At 34.6% G+C, this 20,980-nt stretch overlaps 1 protein-coding gene across 5 annotated transcripts in view; it reads left to right on the top strand.

The window, feature by feature from the left end:
• POLR3G (RNA polymerase III subunit G) overlaps window positions 1–8,318 on the top strand; it is a 75,491-nt gene extending 67,173 nt beyond the window's left edge. For 4 of the 5 annotated variants that reach the window (XM_003759848.4, XM_023496076.2, XM_012541384.3 and 1 more), the window contains 2 exons: window positions 976–1,122; window positions 5,165–8,318. In XM_003759848.4, coding sequence (XP_003759896.1) covers window positions 976–1,122; window positions 5,165–5,251 — 234 coding nt within the window. In that variant the 3' untranslated portion in view covers window positions 5,252–8,318. The remainder of the gene's footprint in view (window positions 1–975; window positions 1,123–5,164) is intronic. The other variant, XR_004234038.1, reaches the window with a different exon arrangement.
• The last annotated feature ends 12,662 nt before the right edge of the window (window positions 8,319–20,980 follow it).

Genomic DNA, 20,980 nt, shown 5'->3' on the forward strand with positions numbered 1-20,980 from the left:
AATGTAGAGTCTATAGGAAATCACTGTCACATTCAGTTGAAGGTCCCTAAAAAAACTTTTTTGTCAGTTAGCTCATTATCATTGAATCTTTCCTGGTGGTGAACATTTAAAAAAAAAAAAAATATATATATATATATATATATATATATATATATATATATATCTTAAATTGTGCTCTGGATTCAAAACCATCCAAATATATTTTTAAAGATTGAAAGCTAAGAAACAGTAACCAGGTAGGTAGGGAGAAAAATGATAGTCTCATGCGGGATCTTTGAACGAATAACTCTAAAAAATGATTACTGATTCCCTAAAACTTTTGCTTTACAAAATCTCACTCTTATAATAGCAGTAGTTCATCTATGAATATGTAAAATTCCATTTCAGACTTAGAAGGAATAAAATTCAATATTTTTAATATAGTTTTTTTTCTCTTTACCTTTATGTGTGATTGTGTGGGCACTTGTGTACACATATGTGTGTGCATGCATGCATGCATCTATTAGAAGAGAGAACAAAATAATACAGAGGAGAAATTGCTGTACAGAATATCAGGAAATCCAGAGTTCATGTTTGAATTCAGATAGATTACTAGTTGTATGATCCTGAGTAGGTCATTTACACTCTGTCTACCTCAATTTCCTCATTTGTAAAATGAGGATAGGATTGTATGAGGAGCAAATGAATTATGTGTAAAGCACTGCATACTTGCCTATTATTATCTTCAAAAATCTATCATGTAAATCCTCACTTAATAAAGTATTGTCTCAAAACTCAATATTGTAATTAACACATTTAAAGAAATTGACATGATGTTAACATCATGTCTTTGATCCATAATTTAAACATACCAATTTTTTGAAGAAAAATGGGGAGCAAAATGTTGCTATTATTGTGTTGTCTTGTAAATAAGACTGCAGTGATTATGGGCAAAGTGTTGCTAAAAATTGGTTTAATGAATCTAACTTATACCAGGACTTGGAAAAGAAAGGTGATGAAGAAAAATCAGATGAGGAAACTGATGAAAAAGAAGGAGGTAAAGGGAAAAGGAAAGATGATGATGATGAAGAAGATGAAGCAGCTGATGAACAAGAAGAGTATGATGAAGAAGAGCAGGAAGAGGTACCATTTAAAAAGTTATAACATGATATATGATATAGCATACCTACCCCTTTATGAACAATACCGTTGTTGGAGATAGTAATAATATTGAATGGGTATATAGGATTTATAAAAACAATTAGTCAACAGGAACATGGTTATACCAGTGACAAAAAGGACATTGAAATTAATTCAACCATCACAACAATGAAATTATAGCCTTTAATGAATTTAGGTTCAGGAAGAAGTGCTTGATTGGTAGGCAGTTTCATAATAGTAACTTGACAGTTCTCACTCTTCTTGTTTCAGGAAGCAATTTGCTTTTTTTCTGATACAGTTATGTGAGTTTCTTAAATCAGGAATTTAGCAATAGGTTAAGTTTAAGAGGAGGTAGCCCATAGATTTGATTAGTTGACACAGACCTGATAAATTCAGACTTTACTTAGGAGGCCTCTTGTGTCTAGTAATGTAAAAATCTTAGAATTACTCCATTCAGAGGACAGAGTGATGTAGAATGTCCCTGTCTCTGTCCTCATTTTGAGTGAGTGCTTTAGAATTTCTAGGAGATATACCATGATCATAGGATCATCATAGGATCAAATCTTTCATCATAGGATCAAATTCTCCACTGAAGCAAAGTGCCATAGACATGGAACTTTAGTTAACAGAAATTCCTACAATCAGAGGTACTTTATATTTTCAATAAAACAAAGACTTTCATGTATTTGAATGATAATAAAATGAAATCGATTTTTCATCAGTGGTATACTACAGTTTTATCCATTACCTTAGCTTATTCCCTCTCTGCCACAGGTATGCTGGTAAATTTTAACAACCAGCACTCCACGCAGAGATTGGTGGGGAGTTATATGCACAACACACTTTTAATTTTAATCTACATTATTAACATTTTCTTACCACTTTCTTAACTAGACGGTCAACAAAATAATATCTAAAGTGTAAATACACTAAACATTTAACAGTTAGTTCTTTTAAGTTCATATAAACAGACTCCGGCACACCCTATATGTGTGTATTCTTTAGCATTCTGATTTTAGTTGAGCATAAGTTTATGCTTAGCCTTAATAATTTAGCTAGATTTAAGTGACAATTTGGATTGAACACGGGTTTTGACCAGCCATTAGAATTATAGACCCTCTGGATGTTTTTTAATTTTCCAACTTCCAATTTTATAAATTTCAGATGTGACAAATACTTGGTTTCAAGTTCATAATCTCTATAGCTACCCTCACCTTCAGAATGACTATAAACACTATCCAGATTCTTGGAATGAGGGATGATATTTTGACCTTCTCCTTACTAGTCTCCAAGTAAGGAGACTAGGGACTAGGGACAACCAAGATTAGAGTTGCTTAGCTCAGGTTGGGGTTACCCCAGGATTTGGAGTGGGGTCAGTCACGTCAGCCTTAATGTCTCATGTTTTCTTGCTGATGATGACTACGGTCTTTCTTCAATACATCTTTTAACTTGGTAAGTTGGTAGGTTTCTAAAAAGATAGCTTTTATTAGATAAACATTCTTTCATTCCTGCCTAAAACTAGTGAGATTTCCTTAAGAAATTTTGTTGCTAGTGTTGGATGTGGCTAGTTTGGGGAATTCTGCATTTTCAGAGTTGTTCTTTCATTGAGTCATGGCTCAGCTAATGCTAAAAGGCAAATTAATAGCTCCCCTGCTGAACACAGGAACAGCAGGATTCCAGGTTTCTCCACCCATGGGGTGAACTATTCAGTATCAGTCCTTAATGGAGTATTGCACTATATCAGTTAGTGGGCATACATAGTTACATTTCACTCCCCCCTACCCCCTCAAATCTACCAATATAATAGGGGACCTTAGGTGCATATTAGGTGAGAATGGAAGAAGAAATGCTTACAAGGACCTGATGAATTTGAAGCAGTTGAAGTTTCCATTAACATTCTCTATTTTGTGACATCTCCTTGATGTAGGAGAACAAAAGAGGTGTTTTATTTTGAAGGATAAATGAGACTAATTAATCAAGTGGATAATTTGTAGAAATATTGGCATTCCTCAGAAAAAACCCATATCCTTAGAGAGAAAGCAGAGTAGGAAGATTTTTTTTTTCTTTTGACTGAAACCAGCAGAGAATAAAGGCTTAAACAAAAGCCAGGGCTTTCATTTCTACTCAAAATTAGATAACTTGATGAGAGGGAGCTTTGAAAGGTAGGGAAAATAAAAGGGAAGGAGAAGAAAAAGATATGCAAAGGAACTGTTCATATTTTCTTGATATTTTTAAGTATGCAACTTAGATTGGTAGGCAATCCACAGAGAATTCTAAATTCCCAGTTTCATCATTAGTTTCAGATTAATTTTCCCACTATTATATAATAATAATATCTCCTCCTCCTCCTTCTTTTCCACACAAACTGTCAGGAATCCTAACTTGTGAGCAAAACATATACTGTTCATTCCTCTAGTCTTGTCACTCCTGCATATAACTGAGAGACCCAGAAGTATTTTCCTCAACCCAGATAATCTTTGTTTCCCTTTCTAATTTTGGAAGTTCCAGACTATTTTCTCAGAAGCCAGGAGGAGACCAAAATGACTAGGAAATCTAATAGAAGTCATATTTCCAAATATCTTCTTGGGTGAACCAAATCAATCACTCAGAATTATACTGTTATCTCAAGGGAGTTTATTTTAAGAACTAGTCTACGTGTTTTCAGTTGTTCATTTTCCATTATATTTCTATTATACTCTATTATATATGTATTAGACATTTTTGCCAACATATTTAATGAATCAGTTCTCAAAGGCTGCTGACCTTAGGGACATCATCTGAGTATTTTGTCTGAATAATATTCTCATTCCTGAAAATCTACAAATAACCAACCCTAACTGAACCCAAAAGAAATTGAGCAGTGGGGCTTCATTGTGCTGTATTTGAGTCTTACTCTTCTTTTGATTAGGTAATCTAGTGAGCTGTTCTTGGTGTCTATTATCTGTGTGCTAAAACATAAAATAATCTCTTATATTAGATTAAAGTGGAGAGCTGTGGTTTTCAAATATACATTTCCAGTATCTAAGGAGAGTTACCATTCTGATGACAGAAGTGAAGGGGAATCAAGAAGTTTCTTGTTGAGAGAAAAGAGGATAAAAGCTGGTTTAACATTAAAAAAAAAAAAAAAAACAAAAAAAAAAACAAGATCTTGGCAACTAGTATCATCACTTTCTGGTAAAAAGGAGAAGAAATGGAAGCAGTGTCAGATTTTATATACTTGTACTCAAGGATCACTTTGGATGGGCAACTGTAGTCATAAAACTTAAAAAAACAAACACTTGCTCTTTGGAAGAAAGCTATAGCAAATCTGGACAGCATACTAACAAGCAGAGACATCACCTTGGCAACAAAGGTTTACATAGTCAAAGCTATGATTTTCTCCCTAGCAGTATATGACTGTGAGAATTGAACTATCACTTGAGTGCCACTGAATCAATGCTTTCAAATTGTGGTGTTGGAGAAAACTTTTAGAATGACTCATAAACAAATTTGGACAGACATTTAGAAATAGTAGGAGGTAGAAAGGTGTGCTATGCTATAGTCCATGACACAAAGAATCAGATATAACAAGATGCAGTAATTGATGTCAGATTTGAACCTTAAAATGGCCTCTAACAATATTTGTATTGACAAAATCATTGTATCTTAGGACTGAAAAAAACTTTAAAGATATTTAGGCAAAAACCAGATTTCCCCCCACACACACATTTCCTTTTATAAATGAGACTCATTGAAGCTGACTCTTATCTAGGCAACAATGGGAATTGATGGTCTTTATTTGAAAAAATAGGAAAAAAATGTGAGTGGAGTCAGTGTAGCCTTTATTTTTTTTTTTTTAAGCAAACTAAAAATTGTGAGGTTTTTACCCATTCCCCTTTTCCTTTGGTTTTGGGGCTGATACTGTTGCTGATTTGATAATTTGGTATTTTTTTCCCCTACCTAAGTAGAGGAACAGATTAAAAGAGTAACTTAATATAACTTAACATTCTAATTGTTTTAATGTTGCTGCTTTTCCATTATTTAGGAAAATGATTACATCAATTCTTACTTTGAAGATGGAGATGATTTTGGTGCAGAAAGTGATGACAACATGGACGAAGCAACATACTAGTGATAATCACTTGTTTTTGTTTCTTATATGGCCTCTGAATACTTAAACAAACTTATTACCTCTTTTATTTCTGATGAGAAATGAGTAAGTATGGTATTCTTGTTCACTATCCTGTGAGCATTTATTACTTAAAAATTCCAAAGTCACTTTGAGTTTACATATTTGTTACAGTTTACATGTTAGTTTGCAGGGCTTTCCTGTAAATTGCCTTTGTCTCAGCAATTGCAAAATTCATCTGATTATGGTTATTTTAATTTGAATGTGCCTAAAGCCTACAAATTAATACTTGAATCAAGCTGCTCTTGTTTTTAACTGCTGGTTTTTTGAAGAATTTATTGGTCTTCATAATGGATTTCTTTATCCTGGAAACTAATTTTACATTGCACATGGAGCACTTTAAAAACAAAGAAACTTGAAAGTTGTTGGTATTTTTGACATCTTCCAAATTAGTTTTAAAGCTACACTGAATTTTGTACAAAGAAGCAAGTGAAAGTTTGAATTTTTTAAGTTTCCATCTTCAATCATTAGAAGGTCACTCTCAGATGAAATGAAAGAACCCTGAATGACACAAAGATAGTAGGGAACTGCTTTCTACATGATATTACAGGAGATGTCTGAGGCTAATAGTCATTTTATAATTCTCATCCATGAACAGTTGAATTTGGGGGGGGGAAATCAGGTTATTTTAAGAAATAATATTTAGTATTATAATATGTAAGAATGTAAGAGGATAACTCCATAAGCTTAATTCATATATAATAATGCATTTTAATGTGGACAGGTAAAGCCCCTTGCAAGTGTTGGTTCTCTAAAAGAGAGTACTGTACAGTGCATAGAAGCTATAGAATTAAAATTCTATTTGTTTACATAATGATATTGAATAAAGCTCAGGATATCTTGAAAATAAAACTTACCTTTTTTTTAGTAGAGTAGTAAAACCACCCATTCTGCCTTTTTTTAAAAACCGTTTTTTGGGAAAAAAAATTTTTTTTTGAAACTTCTAGAATCTGAAGACGTTATTGTCCTCTAAAGACAGTAATGTTTAGTAATGTTTTTTCACCTTCAGAATAATCTGTGAAAAGTATTACTGGAGTAATAAAAGAAGGTATTTTAGAGTCTATCTCTCTGACCAGATTCAGTAACACCTAAAGTCTTATTTTTAAAAGCCTGTTATAAAAATCTTTTCCACTCATAAATTCTCATAAACATTAATGTCTTAGTTCAGCAACAACTTTTGACAGTTGAGGTCTTCATTCCTAAAGACCATGGTATTTCTCTTTAAAAATAAAAACCAAAAAAAAAAAAAAAACAAAAAAAAAACCCTGAATCTTCTCTTCTTTACCCCATCCTTATCCATCACTCTCTATTTCTATCATTATTACCCAACTTACTATTCTAGGATTGATGACTCAGATTCCATTTCTACCTGAATTATTTGATCCACTTAGAGATACTGGTTAGTTCAATTAAACTATTTTCTGTCTTAGTATGTACATTAGTAAAATAGGAAAAAGCTCCTAGGGATCAATCAACAAACATTTATTAAGTGCCTGCTTTGTACCAGGTGCCGATCATACTAAGGCAGAAATGAACTGGTCCCTGCTCTCCAAAAGCTCACATTCAATAGGAAGGTTTCTACTCAAATCATAGGATCTAGAACTAAAGCTGAAAAGGAATTTGGAGGGCACTATCTAATTCAGTCTCTTCATTTTGCAGATGAGGACTCTAAGTACCAGGGAATTGAATGTCTTTGCCCAATGTCCCCAGGGACTGTAAACAAAGAAGATGGGGTTTGAATTAAAATCCTTTTACCCTAGAATTCCCATTCCATTGCACCAAGTATCTTTTAGAGACCTTTTTAAGAAAAATTGCAATTTTATGATCTCTACCAATAAAAATAGAATACTATAGGAAATAAAATCACTTAATTTTCTGTCATCTTTTAAAGGTCAAATGATGTCTTTGAAAAAAGTTATATTTTCCTCCTCATAAATATGTTTTCATTCTAATGTATTTTTCACTCAATGTGTTTTCATTCTAAGTAAGATCTTCCCTTCTTTCTGACTGAAGAAATTTAGAGACAAGTCTACCTGCATTTTTTTGAGGATTTAGAAATTCCTTCCTCAGGAAATAGAATGCTAGTTACCTGAGTAGTATCTTTGATGTGGAAATAATGGCTATTGTTAATAAGATATGGTGATTACCAGCTAATCACTTCAAGTTTAAAGGATTTTAAGGAAATGGAAAATAAAAGTAATTATTTCAAATTCAAGTCCCCCTTTTTCCCACGTAAGTAGAAAGTCTTTCTGCAAGCTGCAGTTGACTACTTTTGAAATTGGATTATTTCTGACTTTGTTTTTAAGACCTGAGTTAAAACTGTGTGATGATTGAAGAAACTGGGGATGTTTAACCTAGAGAAAACTTAAGCCATGGTAGCTGTCTTCAAGACTTGGAAGGGATGTCACTTTTAGAGACGTTATACTTGTCCTTGTTGAGGAGTGGTTAAGTAATTTGAAAATCTTCCTAATGATTTGAGCTATCCAAAAATTAAATAGGCTGTCTCCAAAGAATAGACTGACCCAATTACAGGTCTTCTAGAAGAGACTGGGTGATCACTTACTGATCTGTTGGGGATATTTGTTTAGATCTGAGTTGAGCTAGATGATTTCTAAATTTCCTCCCAATTCTGAGATTATGATTTTAATAAAAAGGGATAGAGGTTTAATTTGTGATTTCATTATTATAAGGAACTGTTGGGTGAAAAAATTACTCAACTCTAACCCAAAAGGTTGGGGGTCGCAGAAGGGCGTCATGAGGTGGCTCAAAAGAATTTGCAGGTTTGAACCCATATCCATGACAAGAGATAAAGTTTGTTGTTCCACCAATTGAAACTGAGCAAAATTCCAAATTAATTTAGGTAGAACCTGAAGCAAGGAGACACATTTATCTAGATCTTATTATTGATATGCTCATTTTATGGTGAGGTAGAACTTAGGAGTGGGCTCAGGAATTTGGTGATTTATCACTGACCAACAGACCTAGGACTATTCCTAAAGCCAGAAGACTTTAGAATCATTGACAGAAGAATAGTGCTCTAAAGTTAGAGGGTCTCAGGATCACTAATATATCTTCCCTAAAATCTAAGGGAAGAAATATTATTATATTCCTAGGCCAGAAGACAGACCAGTAGCATTCATTTAGAGTCACTGACAGATTATTAGAACAGAAGTACCCTAAAGTCAGGGGACCTTAAAATTATTGCTGTCTACCCTAGAAGCTGTAGTCCATCACTAGTCTTACTTGCCTAGAACACTGACAGGTTTAGTAATGTGTTCAGGCTCACATTGACATTACATGTCTGTCTTTACACACTGAGTAGTGAGTAGATTGTTCTTATTATTCAATTGTTTTTCGGTTGTGTACAACCTTCATGACATCATTTGCGGTTTTCATGACAAAAACAGTGGAATGGTTTCCTATGTTCTTCTCTAGCTCATTTTGCAGATGAGACCAACAGAGTTAAGTGACTTGCTCAGGTTCACACAGCTGGGAAATATCTGAGATTTGATTTTCTCGATCAGGAAAGATGAGTCTTCAAGACTCCATGTCTGACACTCTATTCACTGAGGTACCTGGCTTCCCTGTAGTATGTAGAATATACAGTTAAATCTTGTTGCTCAATGAATAAGATATGTAGAACACCATGTACTTGTTGTTGTTGTTGCTGTCACTCTTAAGATTCTATGTAATAAAAACTTGTTTAATACCTAAAAAAACTCTAATGTATGCAGTTTAAACAAATTAATTGCTGTACTGAAGCCTTGCAGGTATGTACTGGCCTAGCACAAGTAAGCCTTGTCCTGGATATCATTTTCCTAGCACACTTTCTTCCTGTTTTAACCCTATAGGGATTATGTTAACTTTATGGTTAAGGATTAATTTAGGAATGACTTCAATACATTACTCTTCTGCCTTTCCCCATTTAAAAAAAATCTGCACCAGTAAATTTATTTGTATTAGGAACTCTCCCTATAAGGAAACCTTCCATAATACCTGGATCAGTAGCCATTCTGCAATTGATAGTATGTAATGAGAAATGGGAAGTGAAACATGGTCTTCCTGATCTTGAGGTTGAGTCTACTCGGTACTCTGTGTTGTCATTTTTTTTTATGAACTCCTCATGTAGGATACTAATATAAGAAAAGGAGGCAGCAAAGGGTTTTCGACTCTTGGGTGCTCTATTATTGTTCTTGATTTTCAAGTTCAAGTCAGTTCTAATTGAAAGACGATAGTCATTTTAAAGATAGTCTTCATTCAGGGAAAAATCACTTTAAAAGGATATAAATTTAAATATTGCTGTTCAGGAATCTGATGGCAAAGATTTAATCATTTTTGCAAATTAAGAAAATTATTGAAATCTTAATGTTTTTGCTAAAAGTTAAATTTTCTTAAAAGCAAAATAACTGAATACTTTATCCACACTGAAATGGTTAATGTAATTTTTGAGAGGAAAAAAAATAAATGTACACTTTTAGTGTAATGTGGTTTCTAAGAATTTAGATCTTTATAGAGTAGAATCAATATTTAATAACAGCTCCCATTTATATAATGCTTTTTTGAGGTTTACAAATCATTTTAATTATATCTCATTTGATCATCCTCATGATAACCCTTTGAGGTAAGTGCTATTATCTTTCTTTTACATATAGGAAACCAAGTCTTACAAAGGTTAAGGGATATGCCCAGTTCATATGACATAAATGCCCAGTTCATAAATGTCTGGAGGGAGGATTTGAATCCCAGCCTTTTAGTTCTTTAACTCCTTTCTAATACCTTGTCCATATGTTGTTTTATAGCTTTGAAAAGGACTTTTACATAGAGTGATTTTTACATTGATTCTCAGGATATCTGTATGAGTTAAGCAGGGCAAGAATTATTTTCATTTTACAGAAGAGAAAGCTAAAACTCAGTTAAAATAATTTCCCCAAGGTGACATAGCTAATAACTGGTAAAACAGTCAGTCTCTTGACTCTCTTTCATCCTGTGTATTTTCTGGTGTGTTGTGTGTGTGCGTGTGCGTGTGTGTGTGTGTGTGTGTGTATTAATTTTCTAGTCCTCTCATAAAAGCCTGTTTTGAGTAGGACTTTTGCCATTGTATTAATACCTTAATATATATTGTAAAGACAATAAAAAATTAAAGATCCTTTAAAAAGGATGAGTTAAAGATGAAATAAACTATTTTAAAAATAACTTGTAAAAATTTTATTTAAAGTCAAATCAGGTCAACAAGCATTCAGTACCTTTGATGTCTGGGAATACAAAGAGGCAAAAAATAGTCCCTATTCTGTATGTAGGAGGTCTAAAGAGGGAGACAACATAAAAACAGCTATGTGCAAACAAACTGTATACAGGCTAAATTGGAGATAAGTTGAGAGGAAAGGCACTAGGAATAAGAATGATAGAAAAGGAGATGGAGCATTATTGGCAAGGAGACCACTGTCACTAACAATAGAGTACAGTGAACTGAGTAAAGGTGTAAGAGGATTAGAAGGGTAGGAAGATAGCAGATTATGAAGGGATTTTAAAAGCCAGAGAATATCAAGTAAGGGTTTAAAAAAAAAGATTAATATCATTCTTAGAACAGTAGGATTCATTATTTTTGAAAATTCTAAGCTGTTTTGTTTTTTTCCCCCCAGCATCTTAAGTTTTAATGAGTTCATAGCTGGAGAATATAACTTGTAGGAAAGCCTAAGATTTCAATGAAAGGAGACCACTTAGTAAATCCTGATAATTTTTTCTGTATTGTACACCAGTTATTCAAAGATGACATTTAGCTAGTCATTTTCCATCTTCCCTTTGGAGGGATTGGTCAGGAGTCATGGGGACATAGACTGATCTTGGGGAGTCAAGTTTGATGATCACAGAGTAGTGGAGAAGAAGTCTGAGAAGGGAGCAGTTGAATATAAATGATAAGATGTGAGGATAGGTTCCTAGTAGTGAATATCCTTTATTTATTTCCAGTCAAACTAAAGCTCTGGGATAGGATGGATATTAGGAGTAGGGTTTTAGATTTGAGTTATATGATTAATTGTCTAAGTCTACTGGCAGCCACCTTTGCTATCTTTTGCATCTGGCTAACTGCAGCAATTTGCCTCAAGTCAGGAGACAAGAGCCCTAGCTTGTTTTTCTAGGTACAAGGAGAAAGGGGGTAGAGGGAGAAGTAAGGAGTTTGTACTGCTTTGCTGTAGGGATGTGGAAAGGGAAAAACCAGATGTGTAACAGAAGGGGAACAGGTGTCAAATGACTGTCTTGGATTAGAGACAGCAGCTGCAGGACTGTATAATTATGTTGTCCTCCTTAAAGTTACAGTTTTCTTTTTTGCACACCAATAGATTGTCATGTATAATAACCCACTGTGGAGAACATTGATTTAGGGGATACTTTGGTAAAGGGCGTATCTGTGTAGCAGTATATCTATATCAAACTGAAAGAAAGATTTAATAATTTCTTTTAGGTATATTAATGAATGTGAATCGTGTTGTATATTATAGTCTCTTAAAATATAAGAAATGTCCTTCAAGATATAAATTATATAAGAATACAAAGATAAGACATTTCTATTACTATAATTTTTATAATTGTGTATTTTATAATTTTACATATTATATTTTATAATCTTATAATTAATTTTTTATTGTAAATATTAAATAAGAGACTTACCAAAGCTAATTCTTCAGAACTAGTTATTAATTATACCAATTCTCATTGGAAATACAGAAGAAAAAAATGTAAAAGAGATGACATTCTTCCCAGGGAAAAGTGAAGAAATCTCATGTGCTTTGAATAATTGTTCTCCAAAAATTTGAAATAAAACGTCTAATTATTTTGATAACTGTATTTTTGGGTTGTTTGTCCTTTTAAGCTGTCTTTTTCCTCCCTTTTCTCTTCATCAAGTTCCTATCCCATCACTTAGTGTTTATTATTGTTGAAATCTATAGTGGAAAAGAACTGGGAAAACAAATGAAACTGGAAATAAAAATGTTAAGGATGCAAAGAAAAGGACTGGTTATACAAAGAATAGAATCAAGATTTATTGGTCTAGAACTTTGCAAGTCTAACCTGGATCCTTGGTAAAGAACTTGTACCATAAACTAACTTAAGTTCCTGGCAAAATTCTAGAAGCTTTATTTAAAAGATGATTAATTCTAGAAAAGGAATTGGTGATCACAGAGAACCTGGACTTCAAGAACAAATTTTTCCAGATTAACTCCATTTTCTTTTTTGACAGTTATCAATTCAGTAGGATGCTGTGGGTGATTTAATTTATTTAGATTTCAGCAAAGTATTTGACAGTCTTCCATCCTCTGTCCAATTGAGTAAGTTTGTACCTTGCTGAATGACTAAACTCAAATAGTTAATAATATTGTGGGATTCTAGATCAGAAGATCATAGAGCTAGAAATAGAAGGTACTACAGTGGTCCTCTAGTCTTAGCTCTTATTGTGTATACTCAAACCCAGAAGAATTCTGACTTAGCCAACAACATATAACTAGTAAATGGCAGTTCCAAATTTTCTTTTCTCCCCACCTCCCTTATCTCCTCCTTCCCCAAGAGATCAAGTAATCCAGTATAGATTATACATGTGCAATTATTTTAAACATTATTTTAAAAAATTTAAAGTTATTTTATACATGTACAATTATTTTAAATTACAAATATTAGTCATGTTGTGAAAGAAAATTCCAAAGGGGAAAAAAACACAAGTAAGAAAAAAATTTTAAAGGTGAAAATAGTATGCCTCGATCCACATTCAGTCTCCATAGTTCTCTGAATACATATAGCATTTTCTGTCTATTAGACAGAAGCCTATTAGAGTTGTCTTGGATCAAAGTATTTCTGAGAATAGCTATATCTATCATAGTTGGATCATCACATAATCTTGGTATTACTTTGTATAATGTTCTCCTGGTTCTGTTCACTTCATTTGGCATCAGTTCATGTAAGCCTTTCCAGGCTTTTCTGAAATCAGCCTATTCATTATTATTTCTTATACAACAATAAATTTAATTATATTCATATACTTTAACTTATTCAGCCATTTCCCAATTGATGGGCATCTACTCAAAATTCCAATTCCTTGCCACCACAAAAAGAGCTGCTATAAACATTTTTGCATGTGTGGATCCCTTTTTCCTCTTATATGATTAGTGATTTTCAACTTTATTTGATTTTGCACATATTCAAGCCATCTTAAAAGATACAACTAAAATTTTCAAAAATATTTTAATTAACTCAGGCATGCCAACTCTGAGAGCACTGTTTACAAATATACTCCAAACAATGTGCTTAGCAGGAAGGAAGGTAGTATAAAATCAAATATGGAAAATGTTATAGCAATTTCCAAAAAGTTGGGACACTATTGGGAATGTCTCTCATTTTGTTCATTGCTGCATACAAGTGGAAGTCTTAATACTTTTGGATCCAAAGTATTCAAAGAAAAAAATAAAATTTCCTGATGTTAATAACCTACTTCCCCACCACAAAAGGAGGGAGGGGGAATAGAAATCAATAGCTACCAATCCATATCTCTCCTTAATCCTGTTTATAAAAATGTTTATGAGAAGTATTTAGACATGTCAAGGACTTCCTAATCAAGAACATCAGAATGGAATAGAAAAGATTTTTCCCATCCATGTTATACAGTAGACCTCATCTTTGCTATTACCCAATTGAGTAACATTTGTAGTTAATACAAGATAAAAATGTGTCTCTGGAAAGCATTTTGTATGACTCCTTGAAAAATAAGAAGCAACCTTGTAATCATGAGGAATAAAATAGGGACACATCTTCGTCCCCAAACTTTTCAATGTTGTTATGGAAGAGTTAGCTTATTGTTGAAGCTGAACAAGCATTCCCTAGTGGTGGTAAGCTCCTCTAGACAAGTGTGCAGAAAAAATTGTTGATTTTTATCAAGCCCAGGAATACTCCAGAGGCTCCTAAAGATTCATAATCACTTTTTAAAGAGCTTGGCATGAGCTCCCACAGAAGAAAAACAATGTTTGCTGTACAAAGAAGCAATTGAATAAATATAGTTTATATCCACCAGAAACAGAGACATTAAAAATATGTGTCCTTCGGATTTGTCACATATTGCTATGAGTCAGGGCACATCTGTGTAAAATTGAAATTGAAGATTGATCAAAGGGCAATGGAGAGGCATATATAGTGTGAGACTATCATTACAAATGGGGTTGCAAAGAAGAATCAAGTAATTATGTTTCTATTATATGCAAAACAGGTGCTAGAAATAAGTGCAAATGGGAGGTTTTCTTTACCCTCAAAAAACTTACTCTGTTGGAAAAAGCAGTGACAAAGAAGTCCAAAGAAATGATCAAAAAAAGATGGGTTAGTCACGCATGGGTGTGTGTGGTATGGCAAATCCAATTTACAAATATTCAGAAATATCTCAAATGAAGAATAGAAGTGTTTATTCTTAGAATCTTGCAAGAAGTGAACTTCTCCAGACTGGATTCCAAACCAGTCTAGAGAGGTTAATTTCCACAGAGACTGAAATGAGTTATGTAGTCATGACCACAAGAATAATGCTTGGAAATAACATGAACTTATTAAATTTTGACCTGAATTTTATAATGGTCAGTTTTTCAAGGGCTTACAACTGTTTACCCTATTTCATTTCCCCAGATAAAGTAAATCTCAATCTATCTTAAAGAGATTTGTTTAGAGGTAAGTAATCCATTAAACTAGGATAACCAAGGAGACTTGGTTTACCTCAGGTTTCCTCAGCAAATAGAGATTACCCAGTTTACAGATCCTGTAGAATGTCTCCAATTCATTAATTAGTTAGCTTCTAAAAAGTTAAGTATAGGTCCAGGAGAACAGATATTTCTACTAGAGGAGCAGGTGTTTTGTTCTCCTTCCCAGAGCCTTAATGATTACCCTTGAATCGGTATCAAGGGTATCTTAATGATACCCTTGAATCAGATCTGGAATTACCAAGTGACGAGTTTAGGTTTTGGGGTTCTCTGCAGAATTATCAAATGAGTTCTTCAGTTTCCTGTTATACTCAAATCCCTCCCCCTTTTTTTAAACACATGAGGACTTCCCACTCACTAATTCCCACCATTTGTCTTGGAATCATTTATCACAGAACAGATTGATATTTAGCAGACATAAAAATACAAAAATAAAGACATTCTAGGGAAAATGAGGCAGGATAATTTAGGGAAACTGAGGCACGATATTCCACACATTATACTTTCTTCTAGATACCTAGGAGGTCTCAGCACCATCATTTTGACCAGCCCTATGTAAAGCAAATAAACCAAAATAAAACTAGAAAAAGGCAAGGACAAGTCTCTCCCTGTTAACCCCAGAATTAATCAGTAATACATAAGCTCCCTATTGCTATCAGGTCAGGTCCACTACAGTTGGGGAACATCTCAGCCAGAGAATCCAGTTTGAGATGGACAGTTCACTGTGAGTTATGTCTGTGGTCATTTGTGTGTTTAACAGCCTCTGCTTATATAGGGAGTAGCAGTGCTCAGGATAGTCCTGCTGCCCATCTAAGAGGACACCCAAAGTCTGTCAGAAACTCCAAAAAGGGGAAAAAGTGGGGCCTGGAGTAGTTCAACCTGTCCCCTGTCAAAAGGAGCTGTTACTAGGATACAGATTTCTGAGTAGTGTATGCACAGTTAGACCAAGGCAGGCCACCTAGAACTTTTAGAGGCCTGATACCAAATTGCAAGGTCCTATGAGAATGCTGAAATACTAATTAAGGAACTGGGGTTACAAGAGTGGAGAAACAGATGAGAAAGACTGCCAGTCCCAAGACAGGTGTCTGATTTCTGGTTGTTTCTAAAAACAATCCCCAAAACTGAGTCTGCCAGGGCAATTCCAACAGAATAAGGGATTCCAAAGTTAAAGCAAACCAGCAAATCATAGTCCAATAAATTTTAAGCAAGGAGTAAAAACAAAAAGGACTGTTTATATGAATTGTTCCATTCTTTTGAGAAAAATACACCACTTTCATGAATTTCCTATCTCTCCCTCTTTTTTTAAAGAGGAATTATCAAATACCATTCCACATATGAATCCCAAGAGTGAATCAAAATTCCTATCCATAATAGACTAGTACAGTTAAGTTTCCTAAAAAATTCCTCAAATATACAGCACTGGTTCCATCCCAAATCTTAAACACATAGTAATAGATGACCCAATCAGGGTTCCCAAATTCTCTATATCAGTCCAAAGTACACTAGGAGCAGGGATAATGGTCTCTCAAAAACTGCTTCATGCTGAGGATGGGGTGAGATGCTCAGCCAGGGAGGGGATGGGTGTGGCCATGCTGCCTTCTACCAAAGCTTCAGATGGGCTGATCCATGTCTCAGAAGCAGTTCAATAATCTATAATTTGACCAAAATCTAGAACAATAACAAAAACAACAAACACAAATCTAACAAATAAAGGTTAGAACAGTCTGAGATAGAAAGACTCTATTCACGAGACTGCTGCAAAACGTGAAGAGCCAGCAGCTTCCTATGTGAAGGGATTAGTTTGCTTAACAGGACAGACAAATGGCTGTCAGGTGTAGTCCCAAATAAATAACAGGTCTCCCTCCGATAATTGTCCTCTCATTAGTTGGAAACCTTAAAAAAAAAATTTGAATATCATAAACACAATATCCAGTAACAGATAAATGATCAGGCTAAATACTTATTTGCCAAGTATTTAGGATATAATAATTACATATAACCAGGTTGGAAATAGCAAGGTATGACATAATTGAATTGAATTTGACCATTCCTCTGATTATAGAAATCAGTTACAGGAAGAAAAAATTTAGGCACATAACTATAACGCAATATAAGCAGTTAAAATTCAACTTTCAGCACATACAAGATAAAATAGCTTTAATTCATTTTTACTCCAATTAATTGTCCCACTAACTGTCAGAGGGTGGAGTTTTAAAACTCCCAAATAGTATTGACTATAAGCCCAAGAAACTTTTACTTCCAATAACAAATCCCATTAACCAAAATCCTAAACAGATATTTACCATAACCTTATATTTATAACAGTAAGAATGTCTCAGTAAGTTCACTTCTTTCATATCTAACTAGATGTTTCATAAGTAAACATTATACATACAAATCAGCTTGCTTTTAAAATACCCAATACATAGACAAATATTTCAAATTGCATATTATCCATAACAGAAACATTTTCAAAAGGACAAAGAAAAAATAAACTTATTGTCAGAGGCTCTTTAAGTGATGTCAGGATGACCCGATACAATCGATATCCTAAAACTACATAAAAGAATCCAAGAAGTTCTTTAAAATATTAAACTTTTAGAAATACCATATTTCTTAACCAAGGAAACCATTATGTATCAAAAGAAACAAATATTCATTCAATTAACTTAAAAGCCTATCTCTTGAAATCATTTGCCAAAGCCAAGCCTCTGCAGAAAGCAGCTGGAACACATTTAATAGGGGAGTAGGAGGGGAGGAGGATTCCATGTGGCCATTCTTCCACATCAGACTTAATTGGAAGAAGAGGATTTCACATGAACTCTCTTCCGCCCTTCTCTTATTCCACATGGCTTTTCGCCTAACTCCACCGTGCTTCTCAACCCTCTACTCAACTTCCTCTTTCCCTCTTGCTACATACTTTCCCTTCTGGTTCTCTTTCCCAAAAACCCATCCTGTTTCCCAGCACTCTCTGTGAATGCTCCTCCCAATCAGTTCGTTCTTTCTTTTTCCAACTGATTCCTTCTTGAAATCATTCAAGCTTTCAATTTGCTCTTACTAATCAATCCTTCTTAAATCACCTTCATTCTCCTTTTTCCAAAACTTTTAAGATTCACAGCACAATGAATAGCTAAATAAATAAAACCTATATACATGCTTAGTAGAGCTGACAGAATTTTTACAGATTACCTAATACTTCTAGAAAGTAACATATCTAAGATACAAACACAAACTCCCCTAAGGTAAGCTTCCAGCATTTTGTTTAATAACGTATATTTTAATTTGAAGTCCCACCAAATAAAAAGAAGTTTTTCTTTTCAGAAAAAAAGGCCTCAATATTCAAACAATTTTAAGATTTTATACTTAGAATAAATCTAGCATATGTGAGGCAACAGTAAAGTTATTTCCCTTGATTTCAAAATTATAGTACTTTTTAAAAATAAATTAAGTTCCTAGAATTCTTAATCAAATGTTGCAAACAATTACCAATTCTCCTGCCCAAATTTAGCCCTTTTAAACTTTTTTGTTCTCTAATTCCATGAAAGCAAACTTGCTAATAATTTTTCTTTCTCCTCCTGGGACAATTTTTAGAAAAATGCCTAGTTTACCCACAGGTTCAACAGGCCAGAGGGCACTATGTTCAGCTATTTACCCTCTTCCTCTATTTTTACTCCACCCTTTTCCCTGTCCTTGGGCAGCTTTGTAAAGACTGAATTAGCAATTTGATTCTTTGACTCTCTCTTTTCTCTTTCCCAATCTCTCCTTACATATACCTTCATTGTTTCTTTCAGTAATTCCCCAGTTGAATTATTATTCTATTCTTCCAATTTCTACAATTTCTTATTTATGTCTGGCCATGAATTGATGACAAAATATAGCTTCAACACACTTTCTATCACTAGATCTTCTAACTTTAATCTCCAGTATTTTCTTTGAGACATTCTAGAAATCTGAAAGGTCATCTTTTCCCTGTCTAACCTCTAAGGCCTTATTAATATTTTGGGAAAGGAATTCTTAGTCCCAGTAATAATCAGGTCCCTTAAATCTTGCAATATTCTGCCTGCATGCTTGATTATTATTATCCCATTCTGGATTTACTAATGGATATTTTTGTTCTGCAGCCATCATTCCTTCTGAAAGAGGATGATGTCCCTCCCACTCTTCCATAGCTGCCTTTCTAATAGTTGATTTTTCTTCTGAAGTGAAGAGAGTGGCTAAGATATACAATTTTTTCCTCAGCTGTTCTAATTCTCTTCCCAAATGTTTATATACTAGTTTCCTATTGGCTCCTGCTGTCCCTTGGTTCTCCAGTTTAATCAAGGGCGGCTGCCTTTCTGGTTCCGCCTCCACAGACAGGGGTGCTACTGGCTGAGGAGGGGGCATATATGGTGGAAGGACTGCAACTAAAGGATCCCAGGAGGGAGATGGGATCTCTTCTGTCTTGGGCCCTTCTTCCATTTCTTTTGCCTAGCTTAGAAACAGCCAGTCTTTTGTCCCTGAAAGCCAGAGGCTTGCATATATTGATTCCTCTGGATTGAAGGGATTTTTCCCATTAACATATAAATTTAGTTGTTGACATGTCCAATTATCAGAGTGACCATATTCTGGCCAAATTATTCCTCCACTCAAATCTTGTTCACCCCAAACAAAACAATACTTTATAGTTTTCTTCTTTCTATACCTTGGCAATTTATTCCAATTCTGCAACCAATTCCCTAATGGACTATTGGCTGGTACTTCCTTACCTAGTCCCGGTTGGGGACTTTGACTGCACTTTCCCCATGATTGGAGTGGACCGTATTTCTGCTTCAATCTCTTGGCAAAGATCACTTTTTGCCAGTGGTCAACCAAGAGCTGTTTTGGTGAGTCCTTCCCTTGGGATCCCTGCAGCCTGACAACACACCCACCTTAATTTAGTGAAATTAATTTCTCGGGTCTCCCCTGACCCAGCCAATTGATCCCCAGACTTTTCTTCCTTCCTCGAGTTGTATGTACAATTCCTTCCAGACCACGAGCTCATACACATTTCATACAAAATACCAGGTTCTACTCTGCTTCTTCTTTCTTTACTGAGTATCTCTGTCTGGAGTCTCTGCTTAGCAGGGAAAACACTGCCAAACCCCGGAGACTTGGGGACAAAAGGTCCCTAGGCATCTTTTGGTCTCCAAAGCTGAGCAGTGATCATTCCCTTACCAGGCATTTATCCCAGAAAACGAGCCCCCAAACTGTGCAATACAGCAAATCCAATTTACAAATACTCAGTGATATCTCAAATGAAGAATAGAAGTATTTATTCTTAGAATCTTGCAAGAAGCAAACTTCTCCAGATTAGACTCCAAACCAGTCTAGAGAGGTTAATTTTCACAGAGTCGTGACCACAAGAATAATGCTTGGAAGTAACATGAACTTGTTAAATTTTGACCTGAATTTTATGATGGTCAGTTTTGCAAGGGCTTACAACTGTTTACCCTATTTCATTTCCCTAGATAAACTAAATCTCAATCGACCTTAGTTAATCATTTTTATAAGAAACCATATAATTCCCTCACAAAGAGATTTGTTTAAAAGTAAGTAATTTATTAAACTAGGATAACCAAGGAGACTTGGTTTACCTCAGGCTTCTTCAACAAATAGAGATTACCCAGTTTACAGATCCCTTAGAATGTCTCCAGTTCATTAGTTAGCTTCTTCTAAAAAGTTAAGTAAAGGTCCAGGATAGCAGATATTTCTACTAGAGGAGCAGGTCTTTTGTTCTCCTTCCCAGAGCCCTAATTGTAGAGGGTCACAGTCAGTGGGGAAACTCTGGGTGGGGGATAAGACTCTTCAGGCCAGAGGGAACCTGCTAATAATGTCTGGTTCAGCTCCCCCTCTTCCCTGAGGGCTCTCAGCCTTCCTGAGAAGTCAGGGGGCAGTAACAACCTGTGTTGTGATTGAAGCAGAGTGATACCAGGTGGCA

The sequence above is a fragment of the Sarcophilus harrisii genome, chromosome 1 (assembly GCF_902635505.1).
Source record: "Sarcophilus harrisii chromosome 1, mSarHar1.11, whole genome shotgun sequence".
Classification (NCBI taxonomy): Eukaryota; Metazoa; Chordata; class Mammalia; order Dasyuromorphia; family Dasyuridae; genus Sarcophilus; species Sarcophilus harrisii.